The sequence below is a fragment of the Hoplias malabaricus genome, chromosome 16 (assembly GCF_029633855.1).
Source record: "Hoplias malabaricus isolate fHopMal1 chromosome 16, fHopMal1.hap1, whole genome shotgun sequence".
Lineage (NCBI taxonomy): Eukaryota > Metazoa > Chordata > Actinopteri > Characiformes > Erythrinidae > Hoplias > Hoplias malabaricus.
This window is the reverse complement of record NC_089815.1, coordinates 21,728,996-21,753,136: the sequence shown is the minus strand read 5'-3', so window position 1 is coordinate 21,753,136 and position 24,141 is coordinate 21,728,996. Positions and strand designations below refer to the sequence as shown.

Below are 24,141 nucleotides of genomic sequence, written 5' to 3'. Positions count from 1 at the left end.
CTACTATAATGTGATTTTTTTAAATCTAAAACATGTTTACATGTTTGTGTGGTGGTGTTTATATGTTAGAGTATGTAATCTATGTAATCTATCTAGAGTATGTAATGCCTGAGCTGAGCATTTCCACATGAAACTGCAGTGTTCCAAAGACAGTCTCAAACGGACAGATTCAGACAGCTAGGGTTTCTTACATCATAAACGTAAATAACCAATCCCATCCTCCTGCAGATCCAGCATAGCCTGAGTTACAGGTGAGTGTATTAGAGGATTTATGTCATTTTGAAAAAGAGGTTGATTTTAGTGTTTAATTTATTTATGGATGTTTCAGAACCTGCTGGAAATAAAACATGTTCACAAATGGATACAAATATGTCGCTAGCTGATTGTTAAATACATATTTTGATGTAGTATGTAGACTAAATAAATAAACACTCCTTGCGGAAGTGTGGAAAAGTTGGAACATAAGGGTGCCCTTTGGATCAAGTGAAAGAGGAAGGACCACGGGGATTGGGGCGGGTCCCTAGTTACTCAATACTCAGCACACGTTTGAACGTTAGCACCTGGAAAGAGAGAAAGTCGTGTAGCGGTCGCCTGAAGTAAACCTGCTTTTCTCTTAGCTACATTTAAACTATAACACCCCAGCTATGAGCGACAATGCTGAAAGGGGTTTTGCTGTTTATGGTTTGTTCGCTGTTTGTTTTTGGAAGTTTGCTGGATAACCTGTGAAGAAAGAGGCTTTTACAGACACAGCAGGTAAGAGAAGTTCTGTTGTCCCCGTTTGCTGTTAGCTACTGTGCTAAAAGTGGGTAACGGTAGCTAAGGGTTTATTCGAATTCATTAGACGTAATGGAAATGGAGGTTGGTTGCACGAATAGCACATACCAGCATTTTTTTAAATTTAATGTTGTATTTTACCAGTGGAGTAACTGGAAAGACAACGGTGCTGTTGCAGACACAATAAGGACTCTCCCACATTTGCATATTCATTTTCATATATACATATTCATATATTTAATCCTCTTATGAATCAGGTACGTGAGTATACTTTTATAATGAGGAGTTCTCCGTTAAAACACGTTTAATCTTGACGAGCTGAAAGCCGTTAAGTCTTAGAAATTCGACATAGAAACAACAGTGGAGATTTAAGTATTTGTAATTGAGGGCTGTCTTTGGAGAACTCCAGTGTCAAAGCAGAAATGCCCAGCAGTAATGTAAAGTGCTTCTAGTACAGAAAACACAACATGGGCTCATTACTAAGGTAAGTACTTACTTTTCACCAAAGTGGGATTTATAATTATTTTTGCTGTTCACCCTTAACCCTTGGTCTCCCCACTGTAACTAGGACCAAGTAGTAACCTCCTTTTTTTGTTTTGGTTTTTTAACTGAGGAAAAAGAATGCATCTGAAATGACCCTAACACACACTAATTGTATGAGCTGTGAATTTCCTCTTTTGTGTAAAGACGTTGAGGATGTGTATTATTAGCTTGAACATGATTGTCTACTTTTAGATGCTTATCTTAAGTCAGAAACTTCTTTAGAAGTGGCTGCGGTTTCAGACCAAGTGTCCAGTAGCCATTTAACAAACGGATGGTGCCCTGGAGGTCCATCACATGGAGTTTTCCAATGAAATTCAAATCAACAGGAGAACAGTTCCTTGTTAGACTCAGGTTTGTCTCATGTAAGTGAAAATAAATACACATCGTCTTTAAGTACACATGGACTTGGTGCATTCAAACTTTGACACAATGCGGAATATTGCTCCCCGTTATAAAATCTTCTTATTTGGGAATCTGTATGAAAACGAGTAACTGTTTTGTTTGTTTGTCAGGAGACAGATCAGTCAGGACTAACAATAGTAACAATAACGATGACAATTATGTGTGTACTGGTGTCATTAACTTGATGGTGAAATTTCCCTTTGAAATTCAAATGTCTTTTCTAAACCCACCGGACAGTCTTAATGTTTCACATCAAAAATGACAGAAGTGTACGCCTCATCTCTTTCACTGATGCCATTGCACTTGTGGCCATAGGGTGTGATGTATGAGAGCTTTTTTCTTTCCCTTCTCTCTTCTCCTCCTGACGTTTACGAAAAGCCTTCTACAGCTACATTGCCAAGTTGCAGAGGCCTGATATCTGCTTACAACACCAAGTGCACTACAGCAGATTTAAGAGACAGATTTCCACAAGTGTCATTGTTTAGATTTTATTTATTTTAGTTCGTCATTGTTTAGTTTTTTTGAAATTTCCTTTAAATGCAGTTGAGCCCTAAATGTTGAATATTCTCAGCTCTCTGAGCAATGATAAGATAATTTATCATAAACCTAACTGGGGGTGAACAATATGGCCCTAAAATAATATCACAATATTTCAGGGTATTTATAACGATAATTCTTGGCAATATGACAAAACACTGAATAATTATAATTATATTAAATTGTATTTGTGTGTATATATATATATACACACACACACACCCAAAAGCTTCACAAGATATTCCAGGTTTTTGGAGCAAACCACTTTCCACCGTTCTAAGCTGTGCCTAAAAGACTCATTGTAAAGAATGTATGCTGAATTATGGGTAACGCATGACATTTTATTTTTTGAAAATGGTTTTTAAAATTACGATGATATTGCGAACGATGCGATATGGCCCCGGCCCAAGCCTCACACTGAAGAGCTGAGGTCTGATTTTAGAAGTGCTTCATACCTTTACTCAGTGAGTCAGTTGACCAGTTTCACACTAAATGTGTACAGACACACAGCCCCACCAGCCTCTTGTGTATCTCAATCCCGATTCAAGCCTCAAACTCCGGATGTGAGTCACATACGGTCTAGTGATAAGATTGAATCGAAAATGTAGACTTCACAGATTTGGGAAATATTTGAAATGTTTTGTGTGGTGCATTTTTTTTGTAGAGATCTTTTTAAAGATTGTAATTGGCATTACGTCACCCACCAGGTGTAAAACACCTAGTCTGGCCAGATGTGGGAATGTGATTTTTTTTTTACCTGAATGAGAAAAAGGTTGATATTTAAGAGAGGTTTATGAGAATACATTTTTACATTTAAGAAATATTTCTCCTACCATTCTGTACTCTGGTAATAAAACCAGTCTGTCCTTTATATTTCTGTCTTTGCCAGTAGTTCCTGCTCTGACATGTCTTTTTCTTTTTGTAAAACCCCACATCTTAGAGCAGGTCTGTCTGCTTGTGATTCCTTCCTCAACACCACCTACACACTCACTGGGTTTGGCAGCATAACATTATCAACCTTATCTTCTTTTGCCTTAATGTGAAAAATATTACGCTCCGGCCAAACTCTGAACCACAGACAAAGCCACGAAACAAAAGGCGTAGGCCTTTTAAATGCAGATTAGTCTGTTCCCCATACAGAGGAGTCATAGTGTGTTTTCTATTTAGAGATAGGTTTGTTCTGGCTGTAGCTGAGATCACTGAGATAATCTCATAAAAGTCTATGAGTATATTTTGGTGTAGGGTATTTCTCGGTGTTATTGGTGACACACTGGAAGCTCTCTCCCTCCCTCAGCAAACGCCTTGTCTGTCTCTTCCCTTGTCGATTATTACACTCTTAATGTACGTGTAGTTGGCACCATGAACGTTTTTATTCATCGTAGGAACACGCTGTGGAACATAGTGTCCTGAGCCACTGGGTCATGAAAGTCTAGTAAATAATTAACTAAAATCGACAGCCATGAGAATGGTTTATGAAGAGCGTGATTATTAATATGGGCAGTGTATGTATATTGCAAAGCAGACATACCACAGAACATAAATGCTAAGATTTATGCTTTGTGTAGTTAGTCACTCAGGATGGTACATTTATGATGTCCTTTTGGTGCATGATTAATCTGCAGAGCTACCAGTTTATCAGAGAATGTGCCTTATGTCAGTGTCTTAAAAATAGAGACGCCATCTGGCTGATATGCGTTATAAGGACTTAGAACTAGTTTTTCAAGCTGTGTGGAAAAGTTTGCAGGATGTACACAAAGTTATAGGCTGACTCTACTTTGCATTCTCAGAAAATAACTGTCTCTGATGTGTTCCCCTTGAAGGCCCCAGTGGATTTAGTTTGGAAACAAAGGTGCACTACACTGAACAGGAACACCTACCTTGTATCTACACTCAGTGTCCGTTTTATTGGCTCCACTGACCACACAGGAGCACTCTGTAGTTCTAAAATTACAGATTGTAGTCCATACTTTCTTCACCCTGCTCTTCTATGGTCAAGTCCAGCACAGGGCAGGTGTGATTTGGGTGGTGGATCATTTTGATTTTGACTGACACTATCATTGTCGACACACCATTTCCTGATTCCAGGATTTTTATTTTACTTTAGTTTTTGATTAGAGTTGTGATACGAGAAGATAAGATTGTACTTTTTTTTTTTACATTGGGAAAGTGAATAGAACCTTTTGTGGCCTATGAAAACTTAGTTGTATTTTCTATAGGTACATTTAAATTGTTTGTACCTGTATGGTACAATGTTTTTTCCTGACAATGTAAATCTGGTTCAGCTGTAGGTCATTTAGTTACACACCCTGGTGAATCAGCTAACTACAGGAAGTAGGTACTTGGAAAGAAGAACCAATTTCATGGAAATACGTTTCAGTGATATTACAGTTCCTGTGCACTACTGGTGTTTGAAATCCCAAGGAATTTCTCAGTAATTATAAAGGTCTGTGGCTGGACAATAATTCAATACTAATACATATTGCAATATAAAATGTTTCAATAACGATGATTTTTATACACAGTGTATTCAATATTTCAATGTATATATATTATTTACAGCATCTGTCACTGACTGGCGGTCATTATAGAGCGCTGCCGTCAGTTCCTTTCAGTTCTTGGCAGATATTTTGTGGCTTTTTTTATTTTTCATATCGATGTTGGACTCGTATCCTATGGACCGAAATGAAATATATTGTGATATAAATTTTGGCCAATTTCGTCCAGCTCTAGGTATTTCCAATGGGGAGCTCACTTGCTGCTAAAATGCACCTTGCCTGGACAGCATTAACCTTTTAAGTCTTTTGCACCTGATTGAGTCTGAACCTCACCTTATTGCCGTCCAAACTTTCTTGTGAAGAGCTCTTGCAAACCTTGAAGGGAGCAGTTAATACCAACCTCTGACATTTTGCAACATTTCAAAACCATGCAACAAAACGTAGCCCCACATTAACATGCAGTCACACTCTGGCAAATAACATCCTTACCAGAAACGACAGTGAAGTGTCTACTCTGCCTCTGACGTGCCTCGGCTTGTCCCCTTGTTTAAAGTAATAACACAAACGGGGCATGCACTCCAGTCTCACTGGGTGGAACGAAGGAACCTTGTCATCCACCTCTGGAGACTATGCGATAGCTTCACGTGGAGGAGTAGTGGCCTTTAGCACACTGAAGCCCAGTTGGAAAACAGTGACTCACTGTAACATTCCAGGAGTTAAGAACAGTTGTAGGAGTTGAGGACATGAAGTGCCATGTGAGGAACTACGAAAACTGTAAGTTTATAATTCTGCTAAAAGTTTGTGTTTTTGTTTTCTGTTTGTATCTGTTTGGAGAACCAAAAACTGTTAAACAGGACAAGAATGTGCAGAATGTTGCTGTAGGGCACCTGAAAGAACTGAAAGAACCCTGAAATATTAATTTTTTTTTTAGCATATTTTCATGTCCGTAGTAAAATTAAGCATGAACAGGTCTCCTGTTGTGAGTCTTGGTTCCTCCAAGGTTTATTACTGCAGCTCTGAGGGAGTTTTTCTTTGCCACTTTCGCCTCTGGTTTACTCACTTGGGGTTATTTGTTTTGTCTTAGGTTTAATTTCAGATTTCTGTAATTCGCTTTGTAAAAAAATACGCCATACACATAAATAACTGTATTATTCCTGAAGAAAAAACTCTTGTTTTCTTATATTTCTGTATTTTGCCTGCTTCTAAAACCACAGTGAACTAGTGGGTGATGAAAATTCACCATGCCCCGTGTCATTAAACTATTCCGCAGGTAGCACAGAGCCTTTTAATGGTTCATGGTTCTGATTCATGTTGCTTTTCTCTCAAAAAGAAAGCTACTTAAAGATGTACGGCTGTGGTGAAAAAATATACATTTATTAAAGCTTTACGTCATGTGGTGAGCCGTAAGTTTACATTGGAATGTAATTTACAAGATTTATTTTTCCCTTTTTCCCCTCTTCTTAAAGAAACTGCTATATCCATGTGATGATGAACTTCTACAGGGTTGCCATTCATCCTAGAAAACCTGGACATTTCTCGACTAGCTTTCTAGGCATAGCAAACACCTGGAAATAAGGAAATGAATGTAAAGAATGTTTTGGAAATGTCTTAAAAGGGGAGGAAAAAAAACGGAAGCGAAGGCCATGAAGAAGGCCATATATTTTGACACACTTTCTTTAGCGATCTTTGTGTTCTTTTTTGTAGCTAATCTGTAGCTAATACCCAGTCTGAGTGTTTATTCAGACTTACTGACAATTAGATTACTACAGTGTGGACTTCTAAGGGGTACATGCCGTTACAGCGGAACACCTATCAGTGTGTGACATTCCCCTTTAATAAAAATCATAATACTGGTGATGATTATGCAAGGAATGATTTCTTTGTGATTTTATGTTGATCAGTCTTTATGTGGCTTATGGAGACGTATGTGAATCCTGTTCTAACAAACCATGTAGGAAAAAGTATATTAAATGTAAGGCACAATGAATATAGTCCCCCCCCCCCCCCCCCCCACACACACACACACACACTCTGTTTTGCTTTAAATGCATAGCTACTTGAGCACCTCACTAATCTCTCCACAACCTTGTTTAGTTTTCTTCTGCAACTCTCAAGAATTGTTGTTCATGTGCATAGCATGACCACAGTCAGCTGTGCATGGTGTTCTACTGAAATAAAACTAAACGGCGCTCTTACTGCACACACAGCAGGTGAGAAATTAAAACCCTGCTCCAGCACCAGTCCAGAAATGAACTATTATCCTTAGGGTTCCATGTTGTTAAACGGGTCCAAAAAAGATGATTACCAACCACCTCCTTAAGGCCATAGTATACACACACACACACCTCTGCAGGCAGCGATCTTCATGACCAGTCTTACAGTTGGTCCATATGAGATGTACAGCTGTAGCAAAACACCTCTGCTAGTGATGTATGCTTTACTCTATTTATAGATAATCCTTGTTGATTCCAAGGAACACCATTAATTGATGCAGTACTGTGGTCTGGGACTGTAGTTGGAGAATGTCACTGGAGGCCTCAGGATAGCAGTCCCTTTTGTAGTGTAGCTAGGTGGAAACCTAACAGCTAAAAGCAAAACAAGACTTGTTATGATTTGTGAATGTGGCTGACAAGTAGGCTTCAAGCAAAGGAGGTGCTTGTAGCCTGTTTTACCTGCTTTTTCCCCATTATCTTGTGCTTAGCATGGCAAACCGAATAGTACAAATATGATTTATGATAAATACGTGCATTATTAACTATGCCCATATGTTTCACATCATTTTTTTTTTGTATGTATTATTAATTACATAAATGGTACTGTGCATGTGGTGTGTATTAGACTTCATCTTTGTGTTAGTAAGTAGTGTTAGGTTCCTTTATCTAGCCTTATTGACTCAGTCTTCATTTGTTTTCAGAATCCATAGATTCATGGGGACTAAAGAAGCACACTGGATGACAGAGTGAAGAGGCAGAATTCCCTTCATTCCCCATCTGCCATATCAGCACTACAACAGCCATGGATTTCTCTGTTCCTCTTCAAAAAGGCAGAAATTGCAAACAATTAAGATGGAGATTCCTCCCAACCTAGGCTGGATTCTTTTTAGAAAACCAAGTGCACGAAAGCTTTTTTTGGATTTTAGTTCTCCTCTGTGTTGATTGCTGAGCTAAACTCCAAAGTGATCTAGCTCATACTGGCTCTCACGCCATGTCCTCTGCTCTCCTCACCCCAAATGTCCTGTTTGGCCTGCTTCTCGTCTGTGTCTTCCCTGTCCTCTGCACTCTGGACTGTACTCCACGGAAAAGCATCCCATATCAAAGTAAGATACTGTCGTGTTCTAAATACATTTACATAGCTGTTTACATAACCATACATTTATATGATGTGGTAATTTTGCTAATTGGTCCATCCATGTTCTGTTCGTGAATATATTCTTTTTAGCAGCTAGATGTGTAACGACATACGTCTGTATAGGGCTGGACAATAATTTAATATCAGTATATCACAGTATAGAATGTTTCAATAACAATAATATGGTGTATAAACACGTCTTTAATATTTCATTCATTCATTCATTATCTGTAAGCGCTTATCCAGTTCAGGGTCACAGTGGGTCTGGAGCCTACCCGGAATCACTGGGCGCAAGGCAGGGATACACTTTGGAGGGGGCGCCAGTCCTCTTTAATATTTCAGTATACATTATTTACAGCATCTGTCATTGGCTGACGTTCATTAATAGGCCAACGATGTCAGTTCAAAGCACTTACATTATAAAGTAAGTTTAAAAATATTAATATTGACAAAGCCAAGAGGTTTATGTTTAAAGGTGATGTCATGTTTCTTGTTTGTTTTGGCAGTTTTTCAGTGGATTTTCTATTGTTCATATCAATATCGGAAATGTATCGATTTGACCGGGATTAAGAAATATATCATGATATAGATTTTAGCAATATCGTCCAGCCCTACATCTATATACTCTTGTATTTTGATGTATGCAGATTGTCAATGATGTCTAATTTGCTTCTGATATTTTGTCACATTTGTCAAATGAACTGCACCAGTTGTGGTGGTCAAAATACAGTGTGCTCAAATAGAACACATTTAATGCCTCACAGCTCTAACAAAACACTAATCCCAAACAGGACAACCCCTTTTTCTTTACCATTTTTTTGTTTGTTTGCTCATTTTTACAGTAGTATTAGGTTGTCATGTCTGTACTTTTCACCATTTCAGGAAACCATTTTAAAGTGTTCAGAGCGGATGGTATTTGGAATTACTCCACTCTGCTGATCAGAGAGGATCTGGGTTTGCTGATAGTGGGAGCTAGAGAAGCAATCTTTGCCCTTGACATCAATGACATCTCTGATGCAAAAGCTAAGGTAGCATTTTTACGCTCACCGAGGGCGTTCTCTGAGCAGCTAATTTAGTGTTCTCCACTGGCAGTTAAATGCAGTCATATTACTAATGTCATTGTGCTTCATTTATCAGACAACATGGCAGGTCCCCGAGGCCAAGCGGAAAGAGTGTGAATACAAAGGAAAGCATCGTGATGTGAGTTTGTGTATAAATTTGATATCGGTGCGTTTTGTAGGGTTCCAGAAAGTTAAAAAACCTTAAAAAATGGAAAGCACAGTAGCTTTAAAATGACTGAGAAAGCTACGTTCCTTTAGTTAATTTAGTTATTATCCAGAAATGAATACCCGTAATTTCATAGGCTGTTTAAATCCCTTGAGAGTTCAGAGTTTCATGTAAATTATTGATGTGAAGTGTCAGTCATAGTGTCATTTTTGAACATTTGTCACAACAATGTGCATTTATAATGTAACTGTTTGAAAATGTGTATATTTCTTCAATCGATCCTGATCTTCTTTGTTTTCAGATTGAATGCTCAAACTACATAAGGATGCTGCATCAGATCAATGAAAGCACCATGTACGTCTGCGGCACAAATGCTTTTAACCCCATCTGTGACAACATTGTAAGTATTGCATCAGTAGTAAATATGCTTTTTACATGTGTGTGTTTATTCGTGTGTTGTAATCCTCTCCACACAGGCCCCCATGTTCTAACTTGTTCCAAGTCATGCTTGTAAAAACAAGAGAAGATAAGGGCATGATGTGTTTGCTTTCTGTGTGAACAGGCTTATGTTGATGGACAGCTGAAAATGGAGGGGAAGCTGGAGGAGGGGAAGGGCAAGTGCCCCTTTGATCCCTTTCAAAGTTACTCATCCGTCATGGTTGGTATGTACTGCCTCTTCTCAAATTTGAGTGCACTACACATTTCCTGACACCATCTGATATTCATATGTCCTTCTTTTTAAACAAAAAATTACTTATGCTTCATGTCAAATAATTAATTCCAGACCACTCAATTTACCAGCTCAAGTGTTCATTTTCTTAGATGGCAAGTTGGTATGCCAAAAAATCAATGTTAATAATTATAACAGTCTAATCATTGATTCCTGTAGAAAGGGTTTGTACAATATTTATCAATAACAGCCTGGTTGTTTGCCACAAATGCATGTTTATGTCAGTAATGATAAAATAATCGTTCTTATGGGTGCCTAAATCAGAGGGAAAGGAGCAGAGCAGCTTTAAACGTCTCTGGCTGTTGTACTTGCTCAGTTGGGATTGAAGTTTAGTTCCTCCTCTGAAATGTTGAGTGATGTTAAAGATCGTCTTGAGCTTGATGAAAAATGATTTTTCTGTCAGTGTCAATCGACTAACTTTAGGAACCCATGACCCGGTCTGTGATGTAGTACAGAGCTCTTCTGTAATTGGTTAACTATCAGGAAATTGCTTCATGGCTGTTGGTTGTTACAGTGGCTAACTCTGGCTTGTTTATTGCTTCCTCCTGTCAGATGGAGACTTGTACTCTGCCACCGTCTTTAATTTCATGGGCTCAGAGCCAATCATCTTCCGCAGCTCTCACAGCATCCTGCGCACTGAATTAATGAGCTCCTGGCTCAATGGTATGCTCATTTCCTTTTAGTGTAATATTTAAAAAATGTTCTTATCTGAAGTATTTATTTATATTTACTTCAGCTTTTAAGATGTATTCAGCCATTTTTCTTATTTAATACACAAAATTAAGGGCAGTCACTTCCCCAACAGAGATTCTGTTCTAAATCTTTTTTTAAAAATGGCTGGGGGCCACTCTTCTAAGCAAATGGAGCATCTCACACTTTATAGAAAAAAAAATGTTTTAAAATATTTTTTTTCTGCTACTGTTTGTGGGTAAATATGTCTTTTAATTAAACCTAGCTTTAATGATGTGTTTCTCTTGTAACTCCCCTCACAGAACCTAGGTTTGTGTACATGGACATGGTCCCAGAGAGCGTGGACAGCCCTCAGGGAGACGACGACAAGATCTATGTGTTCTTCAGTGAAATCGCAGTGGAATATGATTTCTACAGCAAGCTCATAGTGTCACGAGTGGCTCGAGTCTGCAAAGTAAGACTGGTTTATTTCTTGTGTAGGTTTGTAAATATGACCCAGAACCTGTTATTCCCTGTTGTCATTACTGCTGAAGTTACATATTTAAATGAATGGTAGCTACTATAAAAGGTAGTTACCAGAACAATAAAGATAAGTGATCTGATATTAGTGGGTAAACATCAGACGAAAACACTGTCTGAGAAGAATGTATCAGATCAATCCTGTAACAAATCTTCTGTAAAATAATCCACACCCTCAGTGCATTGATTATTGTTGTTGTTGTTTTTATTTATTTATTTATTTTTGTGGTGTTTGAGGTAATTGAACATGCTGGCCTGTTTCAGATGTTCACATTGAGTATAGGGTTAATTTAAAAATAAAGACATAAGGAAGGAGTAATTTTAAATAATTATTACAGTGGATAATTAAGTTAAATGGCGTGTTTGGACAGTAACGTCAGCATGTTCAGCTCCACATGCACCAAAAACAAGGGTGTTTTATTCTTTTTAAACTGTGCAGGGCGACAGAGGGGGCCAGAGGACCCTGCAGAAGAAATGGACCTCCTTCCTGAAGGCCAGTATAAACTGCCCTATTCCTGGGAGCCTTCTGCCTTCGGTGGTACAAGACGCCTTCCTCGTCCACAATGGCGACTGGAAGAAAAATATCTTCTATGCCATCTTCACTTCACAACCGTGAGTGTGCTTTTACTCTGAGTGGCACAGGGCAACGCTGACCCTCAGCAGGATGTTGCAGTAGACACCTTATCTCCTTTCTACCATCTTCTAGAACAGGAATGGCTTGTTTAAGCCCTGGAAAGAATTCTATGTTTACTTACTTACTGTGTGACAAACGCTATGGGTCTTTACATGTGTTTGTGTGTGTTTGCGTTTAGGGCTTCGAATGATGTGTCTTCAGCAGTGTGTGCATATTCTGTGTCAGACATAAATGAGGTGTTTGCGAACGGAAAGTATAAAACACCACTGTCAGTCGATGCCTCTCATGTGAAGTGGGTGATGTATACTGGGGACCCTCCTGTACCACGACCAGGAGCAGTGAGTCTCATATTTCTGCAGTATTCAACTATGTATTTTCACTAGGGGTGGAAACGTTCATGCATTTCTATTACAAAAATATTCAGTAAAGTATTTACACAAAACTACAATTTCTTTTATAAATAAATAAATATTATTATTCATTGTATTAGTAGTAGGTACTAAGTTTTATGTAATTGTCCAATGTTCCACACAGTGCATCAACAATGAAGCAAGAGCTTCAGGAATTCAGAGCTCTCTGGAACTTCCAGATAAAACCCTGCAGTTCATCCGAGACAGGCCACTGATGGACAACAGTGTGGAGCCCATCACAGGCGGCCCAATGCTGGTCAGAAATGGGATTACATTCACTCGCATTGTTGTTGACCGCACAGTGGCACTGGATGGAAAGCCTTACGAAGTTATGTTCATTGGCACAGGTAAAGTGCACTTCCTGTTTTGTTTTAGATTCCTGCTCAATATTGTTTTTTGCTTTAATTGAATTCAGAGCCTGCTGCTTGTGAAAGGCCTAAGCATGAAACACACTCCACTGATGTTATGATGCCGTGGTCACATCCGTTGTTCTTGCTACCTTGTGATGGCTGTAAAAGCTGTTTGCAGCACTGTGCTGATGAGACCGCCTTCTCATTTGAAATCCTTCTTTTTTAGACAGTGGCTATGTGCAGAAAGCTGTCAATTACAAAGGGGAGATGCATATCATTGTGGAACTTCAAGTGTTCCAGAGCCCTGAGCCAGTCACTGTGCTTCGTCTTTCTACCAACAAGGTACAAAAAAGCCCACAGCACATTTAACACAGTCTGTATTAATGTGTACAGTAATTCTATTAGCACCACTCTATAATGCACTGGTGTCAAAATGTGATGTGAATCTATTAAATATCAAATCCTTAAACCTCAATCTTTCCTCTGATCAGCGTCATCAGATGTTTTCTGACTTTTGTTTATTCTAATTTGAAAATAATGGGAAGTTTTTTTTAATTATTAAAAGTAATTAATGATAAATACGATTATTAATTAAGAAACATCTGATATTTAATCATAAGAATAATGTTAATTGTCTTTAAAGAGTTATCAGGCGATTCAAAAATTTATTTATTTTTTTGTGACTCTCTGAAGCCCCCACCCCACAACAACATAATGTGCTTGGTTTCTTTATTTGTCCTGGCCCAAAAATGTAGTGTTTTTGTTGGTAATGTGTTTTATATAGGGGTGGGACTTGATTTTAAAAAAATGAATCGAATTAATTAGAAGCTTTGTAATTAATTAATCAAAATAATCACATTTTAATCACATTTCAATTTTTAGCACGAGAAATATTGATTGAAGTTTGGCTTTGGATTGAAGTGGACTTTGACATTTTGTTTCTGAATGTGAACCCCGACATGTGGTCGAGTGTTGACTGGCGACACTGTTTGGGTTACAGTAATCCCTCGCTACTTTGCGGTTCATCTTTCGTGGATTCGCTACTTCGCGGGTTTTTTCAAGGGGGCTTTTTATCATTTACATATATTAAACGAGGCCTGTAGGTGACAAAATATATCATTTACAAGTATTTTTTACGTACAGGACGTGTTTTTCATGTCCACATCCGAGTAAAATTTACTTACTCTAAATCACAGCTTAGGAATGACTCTATTAAAGAAACTGGTAGGATATCACATGTAGTTCCAGCTGAAAAACATTATAGAACGACTGTTTAATGCAAAGGGTGGGTTGTTAACAGCACAAAGAGGGTTTTAAAAGTCCAAATACTCTGTACTCTTAACATTACTGACCTGCGCGCTAGCCCCAGCATGTTTTACGTTGAGGTGGTAACGAACGGTGGAAGTGCTCCTGTGATAACTCCTTCCTGCATAAAGTGCAGTCTCTTCCGTCATCTCCATCATGTTCATCACATTGTGCATCGTTATAATCTGTATGCACTGAGAAACTTTCCATGGTGCACAGTGCGATTAAAATGCGTTAAATTTTTTATTTCATTATTTTCCCCGTAATTAATTAATCGAAATTAACACGTTAAAGTCCCACCCCTAGTTTTATACTTCTATAGTCTTTTAATGAATTCAGATATTCAGCATTGTTAACAACGTATATATAGTCTTATGTACATTCTCTTTGTTGTTAAACTAAAGGGCTCTCTGTTAATCCAGGTATGCCTTTTGAAATAACTGAATATCAACAGAAACATGACACAGCACTGCTGTGTGTGAGGGCTTTACTTTTCTCTGAAGTGTAAAGTGGTCTGCCATCTGGTTTGGGGTGTGTGTGTGTGTATCAGGGCCAGCTGTATGCGGGTTCGTCGTCTGGTGTGGTGCAGATGCCTGTGGCTGACTGCAGCCGTTACTCGTTGTGTCTGGACTGTGTTCTTGCCAGAGACCCGTACTGCGCCTGGGACCTGAGCTCTCACCGCTGCACCAGTTTATCCCACTCATCGAAAAATGTGTACGTAGAGCCTGTTGAGTATATAAGTACAATGTGTGTAATGTAATGTCTAATCTGTGTTTGTATATGCATTACCTCTTTGATGTAGCCTTTAGGACCACAGGTTCACATTAACATCTCCAAGGGTAAATGGTAGATTTCTGGTCTCTTAGAGATTTTGTTTGGATTTACATATTAGATGATGAATATTTACCTTCATGTTTATATATATACAGTGGAACCTCTACCTACGAACTTGATCCGTTCCCTGACCCGGTTCGTAAGTAGAAAAGTTCGTTTCTCGAGTCAATTTTCCCCATTTAAAATAATGGAAAAGCAATTAATGCGTTCCAGCCCCCACCCTGAAAGTCACCCTTTTTGCACTGATATATGTTTACAACACTCTGAAATTAGTAAAAAAAATACATGTAGAAATACAGTGGAAACAGTAATAAAAAAGAAATAAAAGTTGTAAGTGGTTACATATCGCTACCTTGAAGACGTGACGACTGGCTGGAGCAGTAACACAGGCACTGGCTGTATGACGGGAGGTGGGGGGTGGGTGGAATAACGGAGAGTAGGCGGTGAATGTGGGGAGACGAAGTGTAGATACGGCTTAAAGAATCACCTCAGTTCTTTCCCAGTTCTATTACAACATTAAGTACCCCTTGTCAAACTGAGTAAAGTAATTAAAGGAACACTATGTAGTATTTTTGCTGTAATATTAGAGCTTTAGAATCATTGATGTTTCACTGACCTGTAATAGGGAGAATAGAGCCTCTGTCATTGCACTGAAGAAACTACACTATGTCATTTTTCGAGGATGGTTGCCAACCACATCCCCCCCCCACACTACCATCCCCTTTGATTTCAGGACAGTGCTGGAAAAGTGAAGTATACACCGCAACAATAACTGGAGCCCAGAAGCAAAATGACCAAATCTTACCTAGTGTTATTTTAATGTGGTCAAATATTTTCATTTCAGTGATTTGGTGCAAAGTTTACACGACGGAGATGCTTCTCGCTGCCCTGACCCAGGTACTGTATTCTACCATTTTATGATTACTTTCTCTGAGACTTCATGTACATTAATTATAAACCTATGCCTCATGTCACAGAGCCTGTGGTGGTGAGGAACGGGACTCTAGTTGTAGGCAACAACATCAGGTTGTCGTGCCAGCAGGACTCTAACCTGGCTCAGGTGAGCTGGCACTTTGCAGGACAACCCCTCAACATATCCCCTGGGAAGTACACCATTTATAACGATGACCTCTTCATCTACAACGCTTCCGCCTCCGATGTAGGCCACTACACCTGCGTGTCAGTGGAGCGGGTGGTCAGCAGGCAGTACCGGAGAACACTGGCTGCTTATGACCTACACCTGGTGCCCGATGAAGACAAAGACCTTATTTCAGTCGGCACAAAAACAGAAAAACCTCCCAGGTCACCAACCACCACGGCACCAAACACTGCTGTGCACCCGTCGTTTCCGCAGCAGTACAAGACTGCGAATGTGTGGGTGGCCACACAGGTCGCTCTGGGCGTGGTGTGTGTGCTGATGGTGGCTTTGCTGCTGTGGAACCTTTACAAGGGTCATCTGACGCTGCAGAAATGCAGGCCCCAGCACAGAAAGCTGCCCCAGTGTGACTCGGTTACATCGCATCAAACCAGCTCCTCCCATAGCTCAGGGCAGTTGGTAATATCTTTAAAAAACAATCAAACGAATGGGACTCGTACAGACTCATTCAAGCACACTATTGATGAGTCTGAGATTTAGACTCGGTGAAAGGAGCCATGCGGACGGCTCAGCTGACGTTACGTGGGAGACACTATAAGAACAAAGGATTCTCGTTTTTTATCATGTGTGGATGGCAATTTTTATTTTTTTTCTACTTCAAACAGTGCTGCTGAGGAGTGTTCTTTACTGAGTGACGATTCAGAGCTGAGCAGGTGGTACAGAGATGACTGGATTTATTTTTTTATATATTTGTGTGTAGTGTAATTGTAATTAGTAATTGTTGTCATTTTCTGGTAAAGGTTAGTATTAAAGATGGCAATTGTCATTTCAATTATAGTTTTTTTTTTAATACTACGCAACTGTTACCATAAAATGGCAGTAGAGTGAGGGAATGTTGAATTCTGAATTACAATTATGCATCACGTAAAAAGGTGATTTTGAAAGATACACTACACTCACTTCCACAGGGGGCAGGTGCTTAAAAGTATAACTGCAATCGTATAAATGTCCCGTTATATTTCCTAATGAGAGACACTGAAGATCTTTTGGGACATCATGCCACTGAATTTTAAATTTTAAAATAATAATAAAAAAGGGGCGGCACGGTGGCGCAGCAGATAGTGTCGCAGTCACACAGCTCCAGGGGCCTGGAGGTAGTGGGTTCGATTCCCGCTCCAGGTGACTGTCTGTGAGGAGGTGTGTTCTCCCCGTGTCCGCGTGGGTTTCCTCCAGGTGCTCCGGTTTCCTCCCACAGTCCAAAAACACACGTTGGTAGGTGGATTGGCGACTCAAAAGTGTCCGTAGGTGTGAGTGAATGTGTGTGTGTGTCTGTGTTGCTCTGTGAAGTACTGGCGCCCCCTCCAGGGTGTATTCCCACCTTGCGCCCAATGATTCCAGGTAGGCTCTGGATCCACCGCGACCCTGAACTGGATAAGCGCTCACAGATAATGAATGAATGAATAATAAAAAAGACCTTTCAGTTATACATACAGATGCTGTGATGTTGTTATTAAACTGGGCAAAAACAACCTAACTGCTAAAATTTAAGTTGTGCGGAGCTAAAGTGGCAGTATTTTAAGTTTCTGAATAGTTATTGATATATATTATGTAAAATTATATATCGATTATTGTTGCCAAATATAAATTCAATCAAAGACCAGATCCATGTTGATATAACACACTATTTTATGGCTGTGGTAAGGATGGATCAAGACAGTTCAGTGTAGGTTTTAAATGGTCCCTGGACAGAATTTGATTTTTTTTTTTTTTTTTTTTTTTTTTTTTTAATATATATAAACACTATTGATGGGTGTTTCTGCTTTGCATTTAACATGATGCGCTCTCCTCTTGTTTATAATGTAAACAAACCACTTCCTGTTCAGTCTTCTGGGCACTATCTTTAGTTCTTTGTTTAATTTGTTGCTAACAGCACTCTGAGCAAATCAGTCAACAATAAGCTATAGTTTGTTTATAATGGGTACGTTTTATTCCAGTGTAGTTTTAAAGTTTACAAATTGCAGTTTCATTGAGAAAGGCAGAGTTCTCAGCTCTGGACAAGAATTACTGTTCTGGGGCATTGATTATTACCAATAAATGCATAAAGGGAATCTCTCATGTTTACAAACTGCATCTGCTTAACAGCTTCAAATCAATAATTCATTTCATGCCACTGAAGTACATCGGTGAGGTGCTCCTGTGGTTTACACAGCCCTTATGTTTTACATTCAAAACACTTAATGGCCTGTCTGAGCGGGACAAAATGTGATTTATTTTTTTTCCCCTCATGTTTTAGAAGTCTTTGGGCTTCAAAGCAAGATATTTCATTTGGTTTACATTAAAAATCAAACATGTAAAAGCTTTTTTAAGAAAACGGTAAAAAATTTGATCTGCTTTTATTCCCGCTCGGGTTCTAGAGAAAATCAGAGTTATGACTATTGATCTTTTGAGAAGCCCTCTCTGAATCCCTTTTGAATTATACGAAAAGCAGTGAAGTCACAGCGCTCTTTACGGCAGACACTGCCTCAGCACCAGGCATCGTTTAATCAGAGCGTTTAATCTCTCGTTATTGCAGATTTCCTTGAGGTAATAGAAATAATCGTGCTCAGTGAGATCCCCTGCCGTAAACCCTCCTGTACCCCATGTTGCTTCTAACTGTGAGGATAAATTCTTGTGCCATTAAAGGACCAGCCCTAACATTTTGGTCAAAGTGCTTCAAGAGACGGATCAAAAGATGGATTGTGAGGAAGTGTGGTATGTTTCTTTTGCCTTCAGTGATTGGCTGAATCAACAGCAGTTTCAGACTTGGAAGAAAAAACCCTAGTACTTTGACTGGACACGATGGAGACTGGAGCCGCCTTAAAAGAGAATCAACACAGCTCCGAATTCAATGAGCACCTGCAGTCTTTTAACAAAACAATCCATTGAAACTAAAATCTAATGAATAAGTGATCACTGTTCTATGGAAGCACATTTCAGCCACATTAAGTTGCTATCTCAGTGTTTTAAGATACTATCTCATAGTAATTGAATATACTGAGATGTCATTATTTTGAGGTACTATCTCAGTATAATATCTTAAAATATTGACTTTAATGAGATACTGTGCCAATATATTGACATGATGTATAAAAAAATGAGATAGTAGCTTAAAATGTTCTAATATGTTTACAAAATAATGAAATAGTAGGCAGGCCTACTATTAGTAGTGCAGGTAGTGCAGCAGCTAGTGTCGCAGTTACACAGCTCCAGGGACCTGGAGGTTGTGGGTTCAAGTCTTGCTCCAAGTGACTGTCTGTGAGGAGTTTGGTGTGTTCTCTCAGTGTCTGCGTGGGTTTGCTCCGGTTTTCTCCCACTGTCCGAAAATACACATTGGTAGGTGGATTGGCGACACCTAAGTGTCCGTAGGTGTGAGTGAGTGTGTGTCCCATTTTGAGATGGTACGTCAGTAGATAACTCTATCTCTCGATCTTGACATACTCATCTCATTATGTTGAGATACTATCTTAAAATATTAAATGATCACAAAACAATGAGATACTATCTTGGAGTACTGCGATAGCAACTTACATATTCATTAAAATAAATACTGGTGACTTTTACATTTATTTATTGATTTTTTTTTTTTGGCAAAACCAAAAAAAGATCTTAAAACAATCAGAGCAGTGAAGTGGATGAAGTGTGGATCTCCAAGTTCAGAATTCACTATTCAGATTGATGTTCACCAAGACCACGGATGAGTTCTGAGTTGATTGTACGAAGAGTGGGTTCCAGCAAATGGCTGACTTGAAGCTTTAAGAACAAAGAAAATCAGTTGAATTCCGAGGCTCAGGTGATCTCTGTTCCCAGAATCCGTTACAGAACTGTGATTCAGCCAACAGTCATTGAGACTCTTTGGAGATTGAGCTTGCTCTGAACACAGTGGAGGACAGAAGCGCCTGCAGCCATTGGTGGCGAGCCATTAGGACTTCGTTTCACCATCGACTACCTGCTGTCCCACAAAGGTCAGAAGACTGAAAGATCTGAACTTATGAAGTGCTCTGCTCCTGAAGACGTTCCTCAAAGAACCACTGAGGAACAAACTGATGAAGCTCTTCCAGAAAAGGAACGTGGAGCAGGAGAGCGGAGAGGATACGAATGACAAGACGAAGACCTAAAGTCGAGCAGAAACCCGCAGTGGCCTACATCACCCACGTTTCCATTTCCATCCGAAGGAGAAGAAGCTCCTGCTGTCCGACATCAACAGTGCTTCATGGATCATTGTCCTTACTTCAAGAACAAGGTACGTTAGGGTTAGATAAGCAAGCCTTCAGAGGGATGTTATGTCTTTCCTTCCAAGAACTGATGCTCAGGTCAATGCACCCTTAGAAATAATGGTTTGTTATCCAGTAAAGAGATTCACAATAGATAGGTAGACCATTTCTATGAGGATTTGATAGCATTTAGCCACTAAAAACATTCTTAATATCAGGTAATAATCTTAGATGATTAATTTTGGTTCACTTTATTGGGGGATAGCTTTATACCCCTCTGGCTATTTGTATTACACACAGGGGGTGCCACCTGGGAATTTGACCCCATCACACTGTGTTGTAATAAATGTATGGCCCCATTCTAATAATATGCCCCCACCCCCACCTCATTGTGATGCTTCACTGACCTGTAATAAGGAGAACAGAGCCTCTGTCTTTGCTACTTCGGGCTCTGCACTGCAGAAACTGCACTATGTAGCTTGTGGAGGAGAGTAGGACCACCTCGGCTCCTTCCCTCTCACCACTGATTTCAGTACAGTTCAGTACAGTGCTCTAAAAATGAATTACCCTTTGGGGAGCCCCAGAAGCAGAAAAGCAAATCTTACTTAGTGTTCCTTTAAATTTCAGTTATTAGGAGATTTTTCTGAGGAAAATCAGACATAAATCATCTGAATAAAGAAGTGGAAACCACGAGTTTCCAAGACGAGTAAAAGGAACACCTAAAAACCATGAAAGACCTGTTATAGCTCACCACTCTGTGTGTTGAAATGTGAACACACTGCTTATGGCAGGACCCCCTCCAGGTGATGATTAACCTGTGGCTCCACGCTGTCGAATCCTGAGGCTAAAAGTGGACCAAAGTCGACTGTACCATAAGCACCTCGCTGATTCCCAGCGTCTCTGAGCAGCTTCAAAAAATAGGAAGCTTATCTCATGCACACACACCAATCTGCTCAGCACGGCTCCACACGCTGCTCGGTTCAGCACCAGGCAAAGAAGCTCCAGCGTTAACACACGATGACCTGCTACTGCACTGGCGTTCAGGGTCCTGGGGCCTTTGCCTCGGGTCACTGACAGTGAGGAATTTGATGTGTTCTCTCAGTGTTTGTGTGGGTTGCCACCGGGTGCTCCCCACAGCGGCACTGAACACACTGAAGCGGTAACAGAAGAATGAATGGATAAATTAATAACTCTACAATTTGCATCAAATTGAACACTACCCCCACCCCACACCCCACCCCCAAAGTCACATTCCATACTATATTTATACAAAATACAGCAAGCACAGGGGTTCTGACTGGAAATACATGGCCCAAAGATGATGGAATTGACTTGTCGATCCTTTACACACACTCTGAGGCCACATCATCAAAACAATTCTGTTTTCCTAATGGTCCTTTCACTCTGTGTGTGTGTGTGTGTGTGTGTGTGTGTGTGTGGTAAATGAAGCATGTGCTGTTTAAGAGTTTTAAGAGCTTCCACATAATATAATGATCTTATACTGAGTACAGTTTTTTCCTGGAAGTTTTTATCCAAAGAAAGAAGCATTTCAAAGCACAGCCTATCATTTCAATCCTTAATGAACTGAACTGACTTTCTAAATTATGCTTAATGCAAAGCGTGTGTCAGTTAAATAACAATAGGCTTCATGGAGTAGCCTGTGAAGACACTGTCAGCAGGAAAACTTAAACTGATGGGGGTGGAAATGTATAGTTATTACATTGTTATAAGGTAGAAACAGATGAAGGTAAATCAGTCGTTTCTAAGATTCTGATCACTGTGAAAAGATTCCTAAACATTTTTCATTCAACATTAATACGGCCTTATTACTGAGGAATAATGATTTACAACAGAGTTATAAAAGGAACAGATGTCAGGTGGCTTAGTTAAAGGGTTCATACGTCAATACAACGTCATTTAATTATTGGGATGTCTTCTGGCATTTTCTGAATACTGAGAAAAACTGTTTATAAAGAATCATGTCTTACTTTGTCATTTGTTTGTTTCTTTTTTTTTTTTTTTGTAGACATTGCCAATATGTTATTTTAAAAAAAAAAGGTATTATTAACAAATAATAGGGGGGTTGTGTGTGGCCGTGTGATGAATATTAACACTTAGTGTTTAAGCCACTGTGGTGGAAATATGAAGCATGTTGATGGGAGAAAGGACACAGCGCTGGAGACACAATGTTCTTCAGCAGTTACAGCAGCAGGAGGAACACAGGCTAATTACATTTTCTTAATTAAATCGTTCACTTCAGAACACTAATTCGTTTAATTCCCAGGAATTGTTCTTGGCGTTAAATCCTCTTCAGTTCACCAGCTTTAGGGCTTTAGCTCTGCTGCATATGTGTGAACCTACTGTGATCTGCACACGTTGGCTAACACACACGCATCAGTGTACAAACCTGTGTGTGTGTGTGTGTGTGTGTGTGTTTGGGAGAAAGTGTGAATGACTGTCCATATTCCAAACACTTAGCACTGCTGGTCCCTTTGTTACACATTAAGACTGTAACCACAATGAAACTACTGCTTATGTGTTTACAGTTGTGACCACCCATGTGCAGCAGCTTCAGCTTTTGCAGCTAATAATAAGTGAATCTTGGTAGTCACTACATAATTATGTAATTACACAAATAAAACCTAACCTTGGTGCAGTTATAAATGCTCTTAATCTGCGCTACGGGAATCCTTTTCTAATGCTGTAATAGTCCAGTAATACCCTGTTGATACATATATTATTAATGTGTAATTTTTAGCAATGGAGTAATCATAGTTTTAAACCAATGAATGTTGCCAGAAGTGAATGTCAGACATGTCAATGTAATAAATATGTATTTGATTCATTTTGTAAAATGAAATTTCTCTTCTGAGTTTAACCAGCAGTCGTGGAAGCTCTAGAACGTCTGCTTAATCTAAAAGGATCTGTGGACGGGGCCTAGGGGGGATTAGAGTGGGGGGCTAGGCCTGATTAGTGGAGAGTGAGGTAAGATGATGATGATGATCACGATCAAATCTGTCTGTTCTTGTCGTAGCGCTGTAGCACTTTCCAAAGCTGATTTAATCAAATGTCTTTATTCTCTTCCAGCTCCCTAATGTCTCACTGCTCATTCATTGCAGATCTCACATCTGTAACTGCAGTCTTGCATGTGTAACTGTGGTGGCACATCTGTAACTGCAGCAGTGTCTCTGTTATCTGTTAATGTAGCAGAATATCTAACTAGCAGCACATCTGTAACTGCAGTAGTGCCTCTATGTAGCACCACATCTGTAACTGCAGCTGTGCCTCTGTTAATGTAGCAGAATATCTGACTAGCAGCACATCTGTAACTGCAATAGTGCCTCTGTCGCACATCTGAAACTGTAGCTGCACATCTGTGACTGCAGCAGTGCCTCTGTAAATATAGCACAACCTCTGTTGCTGTAGCCGCACATCTGTGACTGCAGTGGCACATCTGGGACGGTAGCAGTGCTGCTATAAATGTAGCAAAATAACTAACTAGCAGCACATCTGTAACTGTCGTGGCACATCTGTGACTGTAGTACTGCCCCTGTACGCATAGCAGAACATCTGCAAGCAACTTTAGTGGAACGTATTACTGTAGCAGCCCATATGTAAATGTAGCAGCACATCTGTAACAGCAGCAGAACATCTGTAACAGCAGCGATACGTTCTTAAATGTAGAGGCACGGCTTTAAAGGTTGCAGCATATCTGCAACTGTAGCAGAACATCTGTAAGAGTAGTGACGTAACTGTTGCTGCATGATTGTAACTGCCGCAGCACATCTGTAACACTCACTTTGTGATTTCACATTCAAACACCAGCACTGTACCGGTTCTGATCTCAGGGGATTAGGTCTCACCACCAGTTCAGTTTCTCCCAAAGAGCTCTCAACACTGGCCTTTGGTTCGCATTGCCTTCCACGATCTCAGGATACCTCTCTGTGTGTTCTCCCTGTATCTGCATGGGTTTATTCCGGATATTCCAGTTCCCTCC

General features: G+C 39.7%; 1 protein-coding gene across 3 annotated transcripts; it reads left to right on the top strand.

The window, feature by feature from the left end:
- Nucleotides 1-526: 526 nt before the first annotated feature.
- On the top strand, nucleotides 527-18,053 carry si:ch211-129c21.1 (uncharacterized protein LOC563087 homolog). 3 transcript variants are annotated; one of them, XM_066647819.1, is made up of 15 exons: nucleotides 527-753; nucleotides 7,666-8,067; nucleotides 8,982-9,127; nucleotides 9,237-9,299; nucleotides 9,628-9,726; nucleotides 9,889-9,988; nucleotides 10,609-10,719; nucleotides 11,049-11,200; nucleotides 11,705-11,877; nucleotides 12,078-12,237; nucleotides 12,434-12,656; nucleotides 12,886-13,001; nucleotides 14,515-14,678; nucleotides 15,643-15,695; nucleotides 15,776-18,052. In XM_066647819.1, exons 2-15 carry the CDS (start codon nucleotides 7,956-7,958, stop codon nucleotides 16,432-16,434), a joined length of 2,331 nt encoding a protein of 776 aa, XP_066503916.1. In that variant the 5' UTR covers nucleotides 527-753; nucleotides 7,666-7,955; the 3' UTR covers nucleotides 16,435-18,052. The 3 variants fall into 3 exon arrangements, with proteins under 3 accessions (XP_066503916.1, XP_066503917.1, XP_066503918.1); XM_066647820.1 differs by lacking the exon at nucleotides 527-753 and adding an exon at nucleotides 5,360-5,525; XM_066647821.1 differs by lacking the exons at nucleotides 527-753; nucleotides 7,666-8,067; nucleotides 8,982-9,127; nucleotides 9,237-9,299 and having other exon boundaries at nucleotides 9,642-9,726; nucleotides 9,803-9,988; nucleotides 15,776-18,053.
- Nucleotides 18,054-24,141: the final 6,088 nt, after the last annotated feature.